The sequence below is a fragment of the Meriones unguiculatus genome, chromosome 7, assembly GCF_030254825.1.
Source record: "Meriones unguiculatus strain TT.TT164.6M chromosome 7, Bangor_MerUng_6.1, whole genome shotgun sequence".
NCBI classification, from domain to species: domain Eukaryota; kingdom Metazoa; phylum Chordata; class Mammalia; order Rodentia; family Muridae; genus Meriones; species Meriones unguiculatus.
The window spans coordinates 3462123-3481957 of record NC_083355.1 but is presented as its reverse complement, the minus strand read 5'-3'; the positions used below and the strand labels follow the sequence as shown (position 1 = coordinate 3481957).

General features: G+C 56.3%; 1 protein-coding gene across 3 annotated transcripts in view; it reads right to left on the bottom strand.

The window, feature by feature from the left end:
• Window positions 1-966: 966 nt before the first annotated feature.
• The window catches only part of Tbc1d16 (TBC1 domain family member 16), a 77211-nt gene continuing 58342 nt past the window's right edge, over window positions 967-19835 (bottom strand). For 2 of the 3 annotated variants that reach the window (XM_021639776.2, XM_060386290.1), the window contains exons 4-12: window positions 15357-15518; window positions 14372-14519; window positions 13391-13558; window positions 12867-13015; window positions 12014-12148; window positions 11133-11319; window positions 8182-8361; window positions 6329-6475; window positions 967-5466 (exon numbers count right to left, since the gene is read on the bottom strand). In XM_021639776.2, the coding sequence (XP_021495451.1) occupies window positions 5218-5466; window positions 6329-6475; window positions 8182-8361; window positions 11133-11319; window positions 12014-12148; window positions 12867-13015; window positions 13391-13558; window positions 14372-14519; window positions 15357-15518 (1525 nt within the window). In that variant the 3' untranslated portion in view covers window positions 967-5217. The remainder of the gene's footprint in view (window positions 5467-6328; window positions 6476-8181; window positions 8362-11132; window positions 11320-12013; window positions 12149-12866; window positions 13016-13390; window positions 13559-14371; window positions 14520-15356; window positions 15519-19835) is intronic. The other variant, XM_060386291.1, reaches the window with a different exon arrangement.

Below are 19835 nucleotides of genomic sequence, written 5' to 3'. Positions count from 1 at the left end.
TGACCGTCCTTCCCTTCATGCCCCTGCTGCAGTGTCACAGGCTGCAGAGCTGCCGAGGCCATGTGCACCTGCTTGCCTTCTCCTGTCCCTTTGGCCACTGGTCATGTCCCGCATCTCACACTCAGTGCACTGACAGCTGGAGCTTAGCTTCTAGGCAGGCTGGGCCAGCAGCCCTCCTGCTTCCAAGTGGATGGACTTTTCTCTATGGGGAACTAGGCTCAGCACCCTCATGAGCTAGTATTCCAGGCTTGGCTGGCACCTTCCAATCCTCACCAGGGCACACCGGGCATGCCTATGTCCAAACAAGGACAGATAGGTAGGTGGACCCTTGACACGGCAACCCCCGGAGGCACACATACCAAGTCCACCCAGCCTCTGGCTCCTCCAGCCCCTGCAGGGGCACACCAGTATATACACAAGCCACGTGCAAGCAGCTCAACAGTCCCAAAGCTTTTGCAGGGCCCAGACCCTGTGTACCTTCTCATCAGCCCTAGGGTCCATGTCCCTGTGACTAGCTCCCAGAGCTGGTTCAACAGCAGGGCTCAGTGATGCTGCCTGAACCCCCTTTAACACCCAGCCCACACCCACCAAGTTTCAATACACTATTTGTCTCGGAAAGCAAGGTCACACAGGCTTGCTCAGGCAGAGCAGGGCAGCTACAGCCCCATCAGATGCTGTTAGGGTTTCCAGACATTGGGTGGCCTGGACTCTGGGTGCCCAGAAAGCACTGAGTTCGCTGAGCCACTTTTCTCTACTGCCAGGCCCAGCGTGACAGCCATGCTCTTGCCCTTCTGGTTCTGCACCTCAGGCCTCACCAGATCCCCTCCCCACTACTCTCAGAGCAGCCAAGGAGCTGGGCAGGCTGGCGGCTTCTGAAGGCCCTCACAGCTCTTCCACGGAGCCTGTCTGCCCAACCCCGACCTGGCCACTCTCTCCAGGCTTTCTTTCAAGGCTCGGGACCATGTGTGTGGCAATACTATTTTATTTGTTTTGTGTGGAATCAATGAGAGTCATGATTAACAGGGGTCATGGTGACCAGTCCTGACCTTGACCGGAAGGGGACTGCTTAAAAAAACAAAAGGCAACAGAGAAACGACTCACTTCCTGTTAGACATCAGCAGTGGGCATACTTCATTACTTTAAAAACAAAACCAAACACGCGAAAAGGCGTCTTCCTTATCCTCAAAGTGTGGACGAACAACGGTCCTGTGACTTGACCTCTGCGCACCCGAGGTGCCGCCTTCCCCCTGGAACTGGACAGGGCGTATTTAAAGGCCTGGTGGTGGCAGGATCTGCATGCAGCCGCTCAGGAAGAGAGGATCTCCCCCGAGGGGGCGATGCCATCCACAGCAGAGCTTTGCGCGTGTGCAGACAGGCGCAGGCCAAGACTGCAGCCGAGGTGGCCTGTGGCTCATTCTTCTTCAGGGTAGGCGTGGGTGAAATAGAGTGAGCGTTGCTGAGAGTGTGCTATCTGCAGCAGGGTGGGTATGAGAGGACTTTGTTGACTCCACACCAGGGAGAGCTTTCAACTGGGAGTGGACAGGCCCTCTCGGGAGGGTCACTGCCTCAGAGGACTAAGGCCAGCCGGCTCTTCCCTGAGTGGCAGGTGGGGTCCCTGGGCCATGGTCAGCCACCCTCATGGCAGCTTTACATGGATGTCTCCAGAGCAGTCTTTTAAAGGAGCCTGTTGGAGAGTCTTGCTCCTTTTACAGGCAAGGAAATGGGCTGAGGGGACCCCTCACTGGGGAAGCTCTGGGGTAAACTGGCTTCTTAAGATTTGGGGAGATCCCTCTAGGCCAGGTTAGCCCAGAACAAAATGCACCACAATCTCCACAGAAACACAAGACTGATATCCAGAGGCTCCCTGGCTCTTCAGGGACTCTAGGGATCTGGCAGGTCCAGCCTCAGGCTGGCCACTCTCCCGGTCCTCCCTGGAGGCACAGCTGGGTGGCAGCTCTGGCCCACCTCTAACCCAGGCCATACCCCTGCAAAGCTTTCCACCTCCCTTGTGGGCAGGGTGGCCTCCGGGGACCTCTGCCAGGCTCCCTCCGTGTGGCCAGCCCAGGGTGTTCCCGGCACCCCCGGCCTACCCACAGTGGAAGGGAGCCTCGAGGGGAGGCCGCAGGTGGACTCCTGGCACTGTGGGGGTTGGGTGTGTCACTTCGTGGGGCAGCAGGCCCCAAGTTCCACGTCCTGCCGCTTGGTGCAGCAAAACAGCAAAAGACAAATGCAGGGAGGAGACACCTTTTGCTGTCGCTGACCCCTGACCCAGCCTACGGTCCTCTCCCCAGCCCTTTATTCTATCCCCCTCAGTGTGCAGGGCCATCAAAGGCACCAGCTCCAGGAGACCCTCCTTTGGGCCAGTGTCCTGTCTGGCAAGGGCTTCCCACCACTTTCAGCAAGAGCTCAAAACTCGACACCCAAACCGTCCCTTCCTGAACATAGCACAGCCCCCCACCCCACCGGATCAGGGTTGGACTGGTCAGGATCTCCTTCTGCAGACCGCCCAGACCAAGGCTCCAAAGAGAGCCGAAGTCCTCCCCAGCAGAGACGGGCTAGGACTAGGACACCTGAGGTGGAAGTGTCTGGCAAAGCAGTGTCTTCTATCTTCCCAGTGAGGGCAGTCTCCAGCCCTGAGGCAGGAACACACTGCAACCTGGCCCTCTCCCCTTGCTGCCCGCCCCTCCCCACACACCAGCCCCTCTTTTGGGAGAATGAGTCAGAACTGAGTGCCCTTTCCACGCAGGCTTCAAGCCTCACCCCTGCCAGCACACACACGTATCAAAGGTGTCCTTCCTTTCCAGAGCCTCGGTGATATTAGGCAATGCCGGTCGTCAGCACAGACATTAGCGGTGGGGCATGCGCACACAGCCGTGCTGGCCAATAGCATTAAGCGTCATTTTAAAAAATGGGTTAAATAAGCCTCGTGGCCAGGGGACGGTGTGCGGGCTGATTACCCGTGATTTGTATGTCTTGGCGGTGGGAAGGCTAGAAGTCTAATGACTGAATTATCACCCTAATGCCTTTCGCTGGCTGGGAATAATCCTGGGTAACAGCTGCCACCGGGTATCTGGCTGGTTTCCTCTAATTGCATCCAGATTAAGGCTGTTGTTCTGTGCTGGGCCTCTCAGAGCAGGGCAGGGCTCTGAGGGCCCACACACCATGTCTGGCTGCAGAGGCCCCAGCTAGCCTGATGCTGCAGGTAACGCCAGGGTCCGGTAATCCAGGGTTCTGGGGGGTGGGGGGAGGGGAAGCCTGGACAGTCTGGGTCAGCTGAGGAGCAGGGGCTGGGCACTGTGGGAGCTGGACCCTCAGAATCAGTGTCAGCGGAGCGAAGGTGTAGGAGCTGGGGTGCAGCACGGGAGCATGATCCTGGGAAAGGAGTGGCCTGCATCTAGATTTCCTGAGGCGGGAGGCGGCTGGGACCCCTCTGAGTTACCTGACTACTGAGAGAAAACCCCGAGACAAGGGTTTGCTTTCCACTGCTGGATGCTGGCTTCAGCCATTCAACCTGCTTTGCCCGGAGAGGTGGTTAGCATGTGCGGTACCCACCAACACTTAGAGAAAACACTGCTCATTTCCACCTCTACCACCACGGGGTGACCTCAGACCCAGAAGCCAGTGTTGCCTCACACCTATACACTTCATGTGCCCACGGCGATTCAGAGATGGTGACCCAGAAACGAATGAGCAAGACTGCCTAAGACCAGAACCACCCAGCCTCACTGCTGATCCCGAGCGCTTGGCACAGGTCACAGCACATGGTTCTAGACCTCTGAGGCTCTGTGTGCCCTATATTCTGCTATTGTGGTGACAGACAGTGTGTATGCCTGCTTGTGGCCCCAGCTCCAGAAAGTCAGAAGCCAGTACAGAAAGCAAGTGGGGGGGGACCCCACTTCTCATAATGGACAGTACCCCCAAGATCAGGGAACCTCCCCTCCCGAAAGGCTCTTCCTAGATGGCCCCATATCCTCAGGAGCGCCTGCAGAGTGGGGACAGGCTCATGGGAGAATTGGAGAGCTGAGAAGGAAGGCTGTGAGAGCCCCGGCCCTCTCTCGTTCTGATAAGCACCTTTTAAACTCGGCACCGTCCTGCAGCGCCACTCTCAGGGAGAGAAGCCAATGACAGCGGGCACCTCCACCTACCCCGAGGCTGCATTCCCCACGAGGAGTCAGCGCCTGACGAAGGAATCAGGCTCCTTGCTTGCACCAGCTCTCGGTTCACTGGCTAGGAATGTTCTGGAACACACCTTTATCCAAGCACAATCCTTGGCTTTGGAGGACGAGGGCCACCTTTTCCTTTCCAAGATTCGGAGTGTCCCAGTGGCGCTCGGCCAGCAGAGATGCCAAGGATAGAAGCCCCCTAGGTCCTGCATGGAGGCAGAGGCACCTCCCGGCCATTCAGATGTCTTTCTTGGCTGGGAGTTACACACTTCCCCTTCTCCAGGACCACAAATTTTCTCTTCAGAGGACCTCGTGGTTGTACACACCACGCCCATCAACCCTTTCCGGCCCCAGTGGGTTGACAGAAGGGACAAACCTCAGATCCTCAAAGGAGGACCCCAGTGGGGGGACATCTGACCCTTGTCCACCAGCCTGTGCCTTGGGCTCAGGGTAGCGTGTCCTTCCCATAGCAGGGCACAGAACACTCACATGGACACCGTGGGAGGCCCAGGTCTCTCTCAAGCTTTTCTTTCCTTGTGCTCTCTCTCTCTCTCTCTCTCTCTCTCTCTCTCTCTCTCTCTTCTGTGTGTGTGTGTGTCTCTCTCTGTCTCTCTGTGCCCTCCCTCCCCTCTTTCTTTCTTTTTTCAGCCCAGTCTTGCAGCTGTGACCAAGAAGCTTCAGAAGTGTGCTTGACTCACTCAGGTGACAGTCCTGCTCCTCCGAGTCCCTTGGTGCTGGTGTGAGGATGAGGCCTTTTCTAGACCCTGCTTTGCCCACAGCTTGCGGAGGCTCCTGGCCTCTGCTGGAATACCCAGCCAGCCTGCATTCCAGCGGCGTAGCTGGACATCCTGGGCCAGCCTCTCAGGAGCTGGGTTCTTGAGACAGCTGATACCTGCTGTCACTTCTAGAGTCTGATTCTGTCACCATGACAAGGTTCTCTTCACATTGGCCAGAGGCATTTCCTTGTGTTCCCTCCATGTCCATCCCCACCCCCTCCCACTTACCCAGGCCCTCAAGGAGGTCCCCTCAGCCCTGGTCAAGGCCAAGGGCTTTCCTATCTGCGGAAACCAAATGCCTCCCGCGCTGCCTTTGGGGCCTTCTTGCCTTCTCTTGGGGGCTTGGGTGATGGCATGTCCACTGTGCCCCCGTAGGGGCAGCTCTCTGAGCCTGGGTGGTGGCCGGCACACTCCACAGCTGGCATGTACCCGCTGTCCCACATGCCTGTCCCGCACAGCTTGCACAGGTCATGCAGGCTGCAGGGGATCCGGGGCAGAAGGTGGAACTGGTACAGGAGACTCCTGGCCTGCAGAGAGAGGACAGGCTAAGGGGACAGCAAGGCCATCGGGACACGAGAACAGTGAGAGTACGGCAGCAAGGGCCACGCCCATGGGCTTACTATGTGGGGACTGCACAGTGGCCTGGGCATCCACTGGTTGCCAAAAAGGGACCATGAGATACTTGGGCAGTTTAGGTCACAAATTCCCAACCGGCATCGGGGAGGATGAAGAAAAGCAGAACGGCACTGCCCCACACTGCCCTTCCTGCCCCTTGGCAGGGCCCCTCTAACTCAGTCCCAGTGCCCCCTGCCCCTGCCTGTTACCCGCAGCCCCTAAAGGTCTGTGTGGGGAGTGCAGTGCAGCCATGGGCCTGAAGACCGAACTCCAAACACCACCAGCTGAAGTGGGAAGCGGGAGGTGGCTGAGAGTCAAGGTCACCTTTCCTCCGGTCACAGCTAAGAAGCCACATCCTCCCCAGGCTCTGCCTCCTCTTCCTCACTTCCCTAGCTGTGGACCAGAAGGAGGCACTCCTGGGCAGGGGGACTGGCCGGGCACTCATGCATCATAGCAACTGAAAGAGGCCGTGTCAGGTGGCGGCCCCTGAGGTCCATGAGGACAAAGTAGGGACACAATAGCATCACGGGGCTGATGGCACTGCAGCGGGTGCCAGTCCCCTCGGAGAAACCCCAGCAAGGTGGGTGAGGGGCAGGATGGAGCTCACGTGCAGGCAGTGCCCACGGGCAGAACTCTGTGAAACAGGAGCTGAGCCCATGTGCTGGCTAGGGTTCTGTGGTGTGGACAGGGCTTCATGGGCAGGGGTGGGGCTGTGCAGTACATGGCCTGCTTATGTGCAGGCAGGCCTGACAGGCCGGACCGGGCAGTGCCCACCTTCCTGAGCACCAGCTCTCCATTCATGTGCATGGCCAGGTTTCCAAAGTGCAGGAGCATCTGGTCTGTGGCCAGCTGCTGCTCAATGACGTCGTCCCCATAGATGGCCACAATGGCCACACAGATGAACAGGTGGAAGTAGTCCGTCTGCAGAGAGACAGAGAGCTCAGAGACGGCCCTGCTAGAGCTCGGTCCTGGGGCTGGTTCAGGCTCTCCTGGTTCAGGCCCATGCTGGCAGGCAGGTTCCTGGGCTCTGGGAAACCTGTACCTCCCCACCTGAAGACAGGGCCAGTGGCGCTGAAGTCCCCATCCTGGCCTGCCCAGCCATCTTCTCAGCTCCCAAAGGAATGCAAGGATGGGAGAGCGAGACACAGTCTACAGGGATGGAGCCGGAGCACGGGGCAGATCCCAGCTCCTGGGGCAGGTGCGCAGCAGCTGCTGGTGCTCTTTCCCTTCGGAGGCCTCACCCGGCAGTGGCTCCGCTCTGGGGCTCACTCCTGCTTCCCTGCCCACCTCTGTCGTTCTGCTCCCCCTATCCCTGGCTGATAAGGGGAGGAGGGTGGTTCTAGATGTGCTCACTGATCCCCAAATCTAAAAGCAACATGAACTTGTTTTGTGGGTTTTGAACCAGACGACAGCCAACAGGGGCTGAGGAGTGCGTACTGGCCAACGCCTTAGAAGACGGCTGGGGTGACTTCCTCATGACTCAGCCTCCCCGGTCACTTCTGAGTGTTCTGTCTAGAACAGTCTTATGTTTGGGATGTGCTGGCAAGCGGCCAGGTGGACGTTTCAGGTGGCAGAGGGACAATGCTGGAGGAAGAGGACAGAGCTGCGCCCTGGACACATGGATGGCACGGTTTTTTGTTTGTGCAAGCCTGTGTGTACATGTAGCTATGTGTAGGTGCATGTGAGGCCAGAAGGTGTATCTCAGGGTCTCTCAGGGACCTGGAGCTCAGCCAGTAGGCTAGACTGGCTGGCGAGCCCTGGTGGTTTGCCTGTGTCTGCTTCCCCAGCACAGGGGCTAAGCGGATGTGCCACTCCTGCTGGATTTTTTTTTTTCAAGACAGGGTGGCACTGTGTAGCCTTGACCTTACTGGAACTCACAAAAAAAAAAATCTATCTGCCTCCCCAGTGCTAGGATTAAAAGTGTGCACCACCGCGCCTGGCGTGCCTGGCTTTTTAAAAACACGGGTTCAGGGACTCCACTGGAAGCTTGCAAGGCAGGCACTTCGCCCACGAAGTAATCGCTGCTACCTTTGGTGTGGTTGTTGTTGCTATTATGGCTGACGGAGTCAAAAGGACCTGCCGACGTTCTTACACGGGTGGCCTGGGAGTGACTTGGGTGTTGAAACTGTGCAGAAGCTGCCCTGTGGCCAGAGGGGAGCTGATGGAGGAGACCCGAATCACTGTGAATGTAAGTGGGTGCCAGTGGCACTGACCCAGGCTCCCTCAAGAGCCCTGTGAAGGCAGGAGCTCAGGGCGGCCCGTCAGTCCCAGGGGGCAGGGCAGGAAGCACTGGCCACAGCAGGTGGGCACATTCATCCTGGGCTTCCTGACTGCCCCGTGGTGCTGATGTCGTCTCTCCTGCTGACTGGCCGTGACAAAAGGGAGCTAAGACCAGAATGCAGTAATGATCGTGTTGGCCATCAATTTACATTGATTTCAATTACATGGGAGGTGAGGTCTGAACCCAGCTGCCTGGAAAAGAGCGGCTGTGGAAGGCTGTGGGAGGGGGGTGGAGCGAGGAGGAGGAGACTCCCCCCACCAGAGGAGGCTTGGGGTGACCCCAGGACCCTATTTCCCACACTGGCTGGGTGCAGGGTGCTAACTTAGGGGTGGCTCCTGCCCCTCACCTGGTAGTGGGCCCAGCAGGCCTCCCAGATGCGCAGGGCCTCCGCCTCAGGGAACTCCCGCTTGAAGCAGAGTAGGAGCCAGCGGTGGCAGAAGAGCATCTGGAGGCCGTCCTCGCCCAGCGACACCAGGTGCTGGTAGAAGCGCTGGTGCGTCAGACGGAGCAGCTCCCGCAGGTACAGCTGGGGGAGGGAGCGGAGGGGGCGTTAGCCGGGCTCTGGGCAAGCTTGCCTGCCAGGGCCAAGCTGCCTACCAGGGCTACGGAGGCTGCTACCGGCAATACCTTCAACCCTGAAAGCACACACAGAGAAGTCTCCGCCACACACGTCAGCCAGCCACTAGGTCAACCTACATTGGAACCTTCTCTCTGTGTGTCTTCTGTCTCTCCTTCTCCCTTTCTCTCCCTTCCTCTCTCTCTGACTCTTTCTCCTCTCTCCCTCTTTCTCTCATTCTCTCTCCCCCTCTGACTCTCTCTCAGCCTCTCTCCCTCTCTCTGCTCTCCTCTCCCCTCCCCCTCTGTGTATGTTTGTAGGCCAGAGGTTGACACGGAGTGCCTTCCAGCAGTTTGCCTGATTTTATTCTTTAAGAACGGAACTGATTTATGTGTGTGACTGATCTGCTGCATGGATGTCTGTGCACCGAATCGGTGCCTGGTGTTTGTGGGGCCAGGAGAAGGGGCTGGATTCTTTGGAAGTGGAGTTACAGATGGCTGGGAGCCACCATACGGCTGCTCAGGTCCAGGTCAAGTCCAGGTCCTGAGCAAGAGCAGCAAGTGCTCTTAACCACCGAGCCACCTCTGCAGTCCTTATTTTACTCTTTTAAATTACGTATGTGCTGATACGTGTTTACATTACGTATGTAGACTGTGCACGTCACTCCAGGTGGCCGAGGAGACCAGAGGCGCTAGATCTCTCAGACAATGGTGAGTTGCCTGGTTGTAGGTGCTGGAAATCAAACCCAGGCCCTCTACAGGAGCAGCACATATTAATCCCTGAGCCATCTTTCCGGCTCCACCACCTTGAGACGTAGTCCCTCCCTGAACCTGAACCTGAACCTAGAGTCGGCCGATTAGCTAGACAGGTTGGGCAGCAAGCTCCAGGGATCCACCTGTCTGAGCTTCCTCGTGCACGCACACCCAGCGTTTAACCTGGGTGCTGGGGACCTCACGCTTTGCTGTCTGAGTCACCTCCCCGGCCTCCACCACTGGAAGCCTACTCACACCCGTCTGCCAGTTCATCTTAGATTTAAAAGATATTCTAGGAGGCTGGGGTATAGCCCTAAGCGTAGTGTGATCTCCGGGGTGGTCAAGAGCGCTGACTCAGTGTGAAGTCATCCCCCAGCCTCAGCCGGCCCCTGGGGGCTGTTTCTTATGGATGCCTGACCAGGCAGGGTGAGCCCCTTCCATCCCGCCATGGTCCAGCGGCGCCCAGAGCTAATTAAGGGAGGGTACGTGTTCCTGGTGTTCTGTGTATCAAGTCACCAGGCTATTTCTGGCAGCACAGGGTGGGGGCTATGGACTTCACTGACGCTGAGAGAAAACCAGGCTCCAGCAGCTAATGAGTCACTGGCCACGAGCCGCCAGGTTGATGGCGTCAGACCCTGTAATTGCCTCCCTGGGTACCGTGGAAACCTGACATCACAGGGATGCAGGATGAGGCAGGGGCCTGGTTGGGGTCGGTCTCCTGCTGAGCACAGGGGGCGGGGCTTGAGACCGCACCCTCCTAGGCTAGTGCCTGGAGCTGTGTGGTTCTGGAGTCCAGGAGTCCTTCCTGACTGGCAAGTCCCTCCACTCTGTGGCCCGAGGAAGGTCAAGGCCACCGTGTAACTGACAGCTCTCTAATGGATGTCCAATCCGCACAACTGCCAGGATGCCCTGCATCCTGCTGCCTCTCCCTTGTGCCTTTGCCGTGGTCAGCCCTGTTCCTGGTGGCTGATCTATAGAGAGTGCTTCACACTCTCCCTCAGCTCTGCCCTCACTGCATGAGGCACACCTCGTCCAGCAAGAGACCACTGAACATGACCACCCAAAACCCTCTCTTTAGCTGAGTCTCCAACGCTTGAGGCCAGACCCATATGTAATAGAGACAGCCAAGGGAGGGAGAGGCGCTTGGCATTCCTGTCCCCCAGGTCCAGTGTCCTTTGCCCATATGTTCATTCTATTCAAGCTTATCTGCTTCCGGGCCAGGCTGTCTGCAGGACTGAGGCCAGGCCATCCACATCCAGGACCTGGAACTCGGCAAGGGCTTGACACGAACACAGGTGCCTTGCAGTGACAAGATCTAGGCCCCGACCGCTCCATGCTGCCTGGTTTACGTACGGTTCATCTCTGTGGGGAGGACCTGTGGCCAGTGTCAGCTGAGCCTCACAGAAAGCTCAGCCTTTTCAGGGGTTGGGGGTGTGAGGCCTGCCTGTTGGACATCTGAGTAATACTGAGAGGCCTTCTGCCCCGACTCATGCAGCTGCCTGGCTATCTGCACTGGGCTCTGCAGGCCACACACACCTGAGCAGGTACCACGGGCCTCCCTTCCCTTGTCCTGGCAAGGGGGCTGGACTGATGGCCCTGCAGGGAGGAAGAAGACCAGCAGGGTAGGGCCTTCAACAGTCAGCGTCTGGAGTTTCAGGAGGAATGGGTTAGAGGCTGGTCCAGACCCAAACACACATCTCCTGTAGGTGGCCAGCTGGCCCTTCCCAGAAGGCCTGTGTCCTGTCAGCAGAGATGCTGGTTTTCTGCTATCCACTGACCTTTAATGTCATGGCTGCATTTCACCATCAAGACCCCTGGCAGCAACAGGAGGCAGTGCTCTACCTCTCTGAGCCCTCCAATACACAGGCATACAGGAACACACATACATGTGTACACACGATGTAAGCACACATACCCACATACACATAGGCACAAATACATGCATGCCCACACCTGCACAGTGACACACACACGTGCTTCACGCCTCACCAGCTGTCTCTCCATGTCCTCGTCTCGAGGAGAGCTGACAAAGATGGTGTTCTGCATCAAACCCACAAAGCACCAGAAGGTGTCTGCTTCATCCAAGACCTCCGCCAGGATGGGTGCCACCAGGTCCGACATGCCCTGCGAGTAGCCGATGGCTGGGTTGTACACAGCATAGTTCAGCAGGATCCTCCTGGTGGGGCAGTGGGGAGCAGAGCTGGCTGGACCTGTCCCACCCGTCCACCATCAGGGCCTGCTGGGTAGGCGCCGGGCCCCTCCTCCATCTCGGTGGTAGGAAAGGCAGTGCCAAGTGGCAGGTGCCACAGCGCTGACTGTCTGAAGAGGGGGGGTGATTGGCAGGATGTGGTATGCGCACCTTTAATCTCAGCACTCGGTAGACATTGTCTACCAGGCTGGCCTGGTCTACACAGAGAATTTCAGGACAGCCAGGGCTACACAGAGAAACCCTGCCTCTAAAAGAGTCTGGCCAGTGAAACTCACTTTACAAGTGGTCACAGCCATTTGCCAGGCCCAGAGCCCAGAGCAGGGGCTGGGGAGGAATGTGGGTCTGACTTCCTTAATGGTCCGCTGTCTGTGACGACGGGTGGGCTGGCGAAGACGTTTCAATGGGCTGTTAATTTTGTGCAGTTATTTGCCAGGCTGCATCGGAATATCAAAGATGGCGGCATCTGGCCCTGTGAGTTCTGTGTTCTCATGGTCCATCCAGGAGGGGATGGGAGGATGCATGGTAGGATGGGGAAGCACTGTCCTTAGAGGGCAGGGGCCAGGCGGGGAGGGGGAAGGGAGCCTGGCTGGTACCCTCAGATGGGCCAGGGCGGCAGACAGCGTCTCACGCTCTCCCCCGGGGTCCCGGGGCAACCAGGTACCTCATGCTCTCCACGTTGGGGTTGCCCTCCCCTCGGAAGAACTGGTTGTTCCTATCTGTGCGGACCACGTCTTTGTCCACAGTGAACTGCACATTGCGCCAGAAGGCTCTGTGCTCCTCGGGGGTCATGGCAAGCCTGCGGGGCAGACAGCACCGTCAGAGGTCGGAGGTCGGCTCTGGGAGGGGATGCACTGGAGTGCCCAAGGAGGGGGGAACACGGCAGTCTGCAGTGACCTATGCTGGCCACACTCTCCGGGAACAGAAACCTGTGCTCTGCTAAGCGCTGACCTCTGCGGCTAGTGCTGCCAGCAGCCAACCCTCCAGCCCCCGACAGGGCGTGCGTGTGCGTGTGCGTGTGCGTGTGTGTGTGTGTGTGCGTGTGTGTGTGTGTGTGCTGCCAGCAGCCAACCCTCTTGCTCCCAACAGGGCATGTGCATGTGTGTGTTTGTGCATGTGTACATGTGTGCACTCAAATGCAAATATGTGTACGTACGTGGCTGTGCATGTGGGGGGGGTTGTATGTTCAAGGCTCTCCTCTTTAAACTTAGGTCCTGCCCCTCAGAGGAGGCTTGACTGCAGCAGCCAGTGGGTGCTGAAACCCATGTGGGAGGGAGGTGCAGCCTCTGAAGCCAGGTTCCCAGCTCAGCCTGTTAAACACAAGTTCTAAAACTTGGCATGTGAACTAAGGGGCCGGACCAAGGCGCCGGGGCTGCGGTGTAGGGACTGCCCTCCTCCTGCCAACGCTGCGGGCTCCTGGGAGCCGCTCCAAAGAAACCACGTCCGTGGGCTACATGGCCAGTGACCACCTGTGCCTCTGCCTTTCCTGGTTTGATGGGACTCCCGGGGCGACGCACCTTCTTTGCTGGATGGCTGCGTATTCCCTTCGCTTCCGCTCCCTCAGGGCTTCGCGCTCCTCTGACGTGGACTCGTGGCTGTAATAGTGCAGCAGGAAAGGCCAGACCTCCCCCCGGATCGACACATCAATGCCACCAAAGAAAATGGCCTGGGGGGAAGAGCATAAAACAGGGCAGCTCAAAGAACCCCAAACCCCCAGAGAAGGGTGTTGTGGGGCCTTTGGCGAGCCTCGATTCAGACCCGGCGATTTGCACATGTTTGCGAGGGGAAAGTGCTGGAGCCGCATTCCCAGAGAGGATACAAACTGGCTCATTTCAATGTCAAAGCCCCCCCGGGCGGCACTCTGAGATCAACCGCGCTGTTCTCACGTCAGGGACTAATCCCGGGGGTTTCAGTACCCAAGAGTGCGCAGGGCCCACAGGGGGTCCCCAAACTCTGGGTCTCCTCTTGCTGCCTGACAGGTCCTCGCTGCTGCGGGCAGACTCGGGACCAGCCTCGGGAGGCGGAGCCCCACCCTCCATACCTGGCGCAGCTTGTACTCCTCCTCCACCTGGCCCAGCTCGTTCAGGTGGCTGAGCCACGCAGACACGTCCAGCCTCCGGAACAGGCTCTCCTCCGGGTGGGTCTCAGAAGACGGCAGCTTGGGCCTTCGGATAGAGAACTGCATACATGTCCTCTCATCCGTGAGCTGCTGGACGGGCGGGAGGAACCCGGTGGAGAGCAGGATCCCAGAGCCTGGGCTTCTGAAGCCTGAGAGCCACCCTCTCCTCCGGGAGGAGGGGAGGGCGCCGTTCCTGCTCGCAAACTCCTAACCGGCGAGTGTAATTACACACAATTAAAATGAAAATACCTTCGCCCTAAAACCGCTCTCCCTTTGCAGCCCACAGCCCCCACTCCCTTTCCTGCCCCCTCGGTGAAGAACACCAGAATTAATACCCCCTTATGGCCCAACTTCCCTCTGCCAGGGAGGGCCTGCAATAGATTCCATTCGATCGGCCACATACAAAGGCCCGCTGTTCCCGAGCAGGAGGCCAGCCTGTCAGATTGTCTCCACGCGCACTCACGAGTCCCAGGCGAAACCGCAGCTGACATTTAATTCAGAAATCAAAGGTTGCTCAAAGCAGGGGGGGCCTATGCCACTACCATAATAAGGGGAGCCAGCAGGAGGCTCTGCGGGAGGGGCAGCTCGGCAGAGTCAGCGCCCGGCCTAAGCACGGCGGCACCTTAAACAGGTGATTAAAGGGCTCTCATTCCCTCTGTATGCAGATTGAGCCTTGTCAAAACATGAGTCTCCAAGTGCTTGAAGTGACTTTCAGAAAGGCCTGGGCATGCGCGTCAGCCCCCAGCCCGGGCTGTCAACCACTGCAACCGCAGATGGCCAGAGGCCAGAGTCCCCAGAGCCAGGCCCCTCCCCCAGGAAGGTGTGCTGGCCAGTGCCCTCAGAGAGGCGCATCCAGCCCCTCGCCCTAACCGGGCGACCCCACCCCACGCTCAGCTGTGCTACCTGGTCCCTAAGGTGTGTCTCCGTGCAGAATTTCCACTGCTGGAACACCTCGCAGAGCTTGTCCAGGCCGCCGTGGTGGAAGTGAAAAATCTTGTATTGGCTCTCCCGGCTGGCCACCACCAGCTGGCCGCTGGTGCAAGCCTCGTCACTGAAGGGCCGCGGGGCGGGGGATGGGGTGAGCACATTAAGGCAGGCTTTGATTTCCGAGTTTAATCAGAGCCCATTGTCAGCCACCTCAGGCAGGAAACAGGCAGTCCCAAGGGAGTCTGGCTGCTTATGTGAGGCTCACAATCAACAAAACTCAGCACCCCCTCCACCTAGGAAGCCAAGCAGTGGCATACGCAGGACCCCTGGCACACAGTTCCTGAACTGCCAGGGAGTCCTGGAGAAGGGGCAAGGCCAGCTGGGTGCAGATCTGGACCCTTTAGGGGGTTACTCAACTCCCTCTGCCCTCATGGCTGGATCACAAGAGGGCACAGGAGAGGGAGGGTTTCCTGAAACCTCCCTCAAGGCTGTCACCCCAAGCACCTCGGGAAGAGGCTAGAATGTGGGCCTGGGATTCCGACAGGGGTTTCTGATGGGTGCTGACCTGGGCTGCTGCGGGAAAGCAAAAGCCTAAGGAGGCAGCAACTGGGGCTTAGGAAGGGAAGGCCCCTCTACCTAGAAGGCCAGGGCAGTGTCAACATGCAAGCCACCAATGCGGCCCTGAAACCCAGCAGCCTGTAGTGCCAGCAGCAGCACCCACACGCTGGGCTCTCTGACGGCTGTCCTCTGCCCAGGGCGAACAGGGTGCTGGGTGACTTCAGGTGGGACACACTGACAACAGTGGAGCAGGGAGACCGCCAGCTGCAACCCTCTGCTGCACACGAGACTGGAAACACACGTGCTACATGTACCCACACACACATGCACATGCATGCATACATGCACGTACATGCCAGCACATGTACCAGGACACATTCACATACATGTGACAGGTTCCTACCTGAAGAAGAGCCGCAGGGAGCGCATGTGGCCCAGGTCCACACGGAACACGCCGCAGATCTGCTCCAGGGCACAACCCCGTTGCGGCTCATCCCAGCGAGGCATCTGCAGGAGGCCGTTGCCATCAGGGAACCGCAGATTGGCGTCCGAGCTACAGGGGGAGCTAGCAGAGCAGGTGGTGTGAGGACCTCACCTCTGCCACACCAGCTCAAGGGAAGGGGAGGGGGGGAGGCGTGTAACATACACCCGAGGTTCAACACACAGGGCACGATGGAACACGCCTGGCCAGAAGCGGCTCCCCAGACGTTTGTGAATGAATGACGAGAGAGCAGATCTCATTACCCTTCAAGCATTGTGATACTTTGGTTTGAATGGAAAAGCACTTCTTTGCTTGGTTGGTTGGTTTTGGGTTTTGTTTTTTCTTTCTCGTGACCGCACTCTGGGGTAGTATAAGTTGTCAGGATGGCAGACGGGACTGGAGCTCAGCTCCTTTCCTGACTGGCCTGAGGCAAGTCACCAAGCCTCTCTGAGCCTCTAGGTCTTCTTTATAAAATGGAAACAGCAGGTCCCCGGGCCTGCGAAGGGCAGTTTCCCTGTCACAGTCCTAGAGAGCATAAGGCTTCTACACAGGTTTAGAATTCTCCTGTTTCTGAAAAACAATGGCTGCGGGAGGAAACACACGGCTACCCATGTTAACCCCACGCACCAGGTAATGACATGTGGATGCGGGCTAGGCCACCTCCGTGGCCATGGGGGAGAAGGTGTGCACATGTGCAACAGTCAACTCGGGGTCTTCCTCCATCTCTCAGGGTCTCTCAGTGACCCTGGAGCTCACCGACTGGCCTGCTCAGGTCCCACGGGTCCTCCTGTCTCTGCCTTCCCCAGAGCTGAGGTTACAACCAGGCCTGGCTTTTTGTTTTTTAATTAATTCCTCTTGCATACATTAAATCCTGGCCACAATTTTCCCTCCCTCCACTCTTCCAGTTCCCCCAACACCTCCCTTCTCCCCCAGGTCCACTCCTCTTCCGTTTTCCTTCAGAAAAAAAGCAGGCCTTCCAGAGAAGCCAACTAACACATAACAAGTTACAATAAGGCCAGGCACATACCCTCAAATCAAGTCTGGAAGAGGCAACCCAGTAGGAGGAAAAGGGTCCCAAGAGCAGGCAAAAGAGTCGGAGACACCCCCACTCCCACTGTTGGGAGTCCTCCAAGAACCCTGGCTTTAAGGTGCCGGGCATAAACTCAGGTCCTTGAGCTTGCAGAGGTCACTGAGCTGTGTCCCCAACCCTCACATGTTTTTACAGCACATGACATTATTACATGGGGAGTGAGATTACCCCACTGTTGGAAAGATGAAAATGAGGGCCAGATAGGGCTGTGTGATTTGCCCAAGGTCACACAGCAAGCAAGCAGTGGAGGTGAGACCAGAGCCTGAACTCTGTCCTCTGAGTGTGCAGTGTGACCACGCCACCTGGTCATTCTACTTTAAAAATAAGTGAATTATTTACATTTTCTTTTGCAAAATATTTTATCACACAGTTTTGGGCATCGCTGGTTAAATCATGGTTTGGAGATCTATGATGTTCTGCAAAATATGGTGAAGGGAAAACCTGAGAAAAGGCAAGAGTTGGTTTACAGCCTTGTAACTGGCTCAGCGCAGTCAGGAGCTGCTCTCTGCTAGAGCAGAAAAAGATCCAGGGAAGCCTGGGTCCAGCTTCTTCTCTCACAGCCATCAAGGAGAAAGCATCGCCACTCAAACCCTTCACGGTCCCCAGAACGCCAGGCCAGTATGGTGTGTCTTTTCCTTCCCAACCTGTATCAGGAAGTCAGCTCAGCAGAGTCCTCCCACAGGCCCAAAATGTGGCCCCGTCTTCCTGAGTAGACCCTGCTGCTGTACACTGTAAAGGCCTCATCCACAGTCTAAGCAAGAGTCTGCCAAACGCTGCTGCCTACCACATCCTGCATCTATTGATAAGCTATGTTCAAAGTGGCTGGGTCTGTCCTTGGCATGCTCTCCTTCAACTGCTACCTGGTCACTATGACATCATGGTACAGTACCGTGCTTCTCGCCACCTCCCAGGACCTCCCAGAGCAGCAGCAAAGACACTGAGCTGGGCCACGGGCTCGGCGCTGGTGCTGGGAGCTGGGGGTGAGGCAAGTGAGATGCTTCTGAAAACACTGGGTATGTGAGCGGGCTTCCTGCTGTCATGTCAGGAAAAGGAGAGCTGTGCAGACAGTTGGTACCCAGAGGCTGGAGGAGAGGAGACACACACTGGGGACACAGGACAGGGCAACCCACAGAACGTACACAGCAGGAGAATGCCTTGCGCAAACTGGGGACTTCTGGGTGGTAATTAACGGTCCATCAGCGTAGGTCTATCCACAGTCCCATGGCTGATGTGGATTCTGGGGCGACTGGGTCCCCATCGCACCAAGGACACATGGAAAATCTCTGCAGTGAACCTGAAACTATCAGGCCAGGTGTGATGGTGCAAGCCCATACACACTCCTTAGGAAGGAGTTGCCTAAGGCCAGCATGAGCGAACAGTGCAGGGAGCTGGAGACGGACGTGGGCTGTACAAGATGCTGCCTCAAAAAAAGAGAAACAAACGAACAAACAAATGTACATTAGTAATGATAACAATATCAACAAAGAGTGACCCAGTCACTTATTGCATATGATGAAGATTAACAGTGTTAACAAATAAAATGCACGTAAGTTCTAAGCAGGAATACCACAGGAGAATGTCAAAATGGAAAGACAATTTACTGGAGAATACACAAAAACTGGTTTTTTAAAATAGCTTTTACTATATATATATTCATATCTAGAGTAATAAAATGAATTAAAGTACAGAAAAGACTGTTCTGGGGGTGGGTATTAAATTGGTGATAATTCAAAGATTATAAAATCTTAGCCAGGAGCTGGAGAGATGGCTTAGCAAGTAAGTGTGAATTCTGTTCTCGCAGCAGATCCGAGTTCAGTTCCTAGCACCCAACTCAGGCAGTTCACAACTCCAGCTTCGGGAGACCATCTGGCCTCCTCTTCTGGCCTCTGTGGGCACCTGTACTCATATATGGAGAAATGCATAGCTCAGAATAATTTAAAAAATATTTAAAATCTAAACCAGGAGGGATGGCATATGCCTGTAATTCCAGAACTCAAGAGGCAAAGGCAAGAGGATCAAGAGTTCAAGTCTTCCTTGGTTATGTAGTAAGCTGAGGCCAGAACAGACTATCTGAGACCTTGTCTCAAAAACAGATCAAACAGGCAAACACACACAAAGCCTGGGGTTCTCAGGAGCACTTTGGCATAGCTTAGAGGAATGTCAGAGACTGGCCTAATTTCTCTGACTGGCAATTTGGAAATAAAGTGCAAAAGGCTTAATGGATCTGTGTGTTTGTAGCCTTTTCATTTTCTTTCTAGCAATTACTTCAAGGAAAAAGTCACAGGATCACATGAATAGATATAGGACATCCTATTGGCAAAATTGACAAAACCCAAAAGCTAGGAACAGAGGGGGAACTTCCTCAGAAGAGAAAGGATGCTGAAAGTTCACCAGACTTAGTGCAGAAGGATGGAATTGTTTCCCTCAGAAACAGGAGCTTGGGGCTGGAGAGACATCTCGGTGGTTAAGAACACTTGTTGCTCCCACAGGGGACCAGAGTCTGGGTCCCAGCACCTACATGGCTCGCAGCCATCTGTAACTCCAGTTCTGAGAGATCCAACATCCTCTTCAGGCCTCCGAGGGCACCAGACATGCACACGGTACGCACACACATGTGTGGGTACAACACTCATTACATAAAATTTAAAAATCTAAGAAGTAAAAAAATAAACTTAACTAGTATGGGTATCCCCAGCAAAGGGCCATTAGGGCTCATGGCCAGGGGCAGCTTCCGATGACATGACTATGGAAGTAGTTGGGTACTGGGGAGTCTGCCCAGAGACCAACAACCAATGGCAGGCTTGGAGATGGTGTGGAGGAACCTGATTGGTCACCCAAAGCTATATAACGTGCTCTCTCTTCCTGAACAATTGAGTCTGCATCCTCTGTCTGTGTCCGGGCCTTTCACCCCCTCGGCCAGACCAACAAACCAGGGGCTGGCTTCCACCGGGAGCCTGCATCCTCTGGTGTCCACCCTCACCACTGCACGAGACAGGAAGAGGAAGGGACAGGACGGCCGGGGGAGGCAGAGTGCATGGTCTGAGCTCGCAGAGGATGTGACTGTTTATATGCAGCATCTCGGGGGGATTATAAAACAACCCTCAGCGCCACTGAAGTGAACTGAGAGAGTTTATAGGCTAGAAAGTTAATAGAGAAAAATGGACTGCATCCTTGAACCATCAAGGCACAACTGGAAAATGAAACAACACATTTAACTTACACTAGAAGTAAAGCCCTGGCCGGGGGAAGCAGCTCAGTGGATAAAATCTAACGTGGAAGCACAGGGACCAGAGTTTGGACCCTCAGAACCC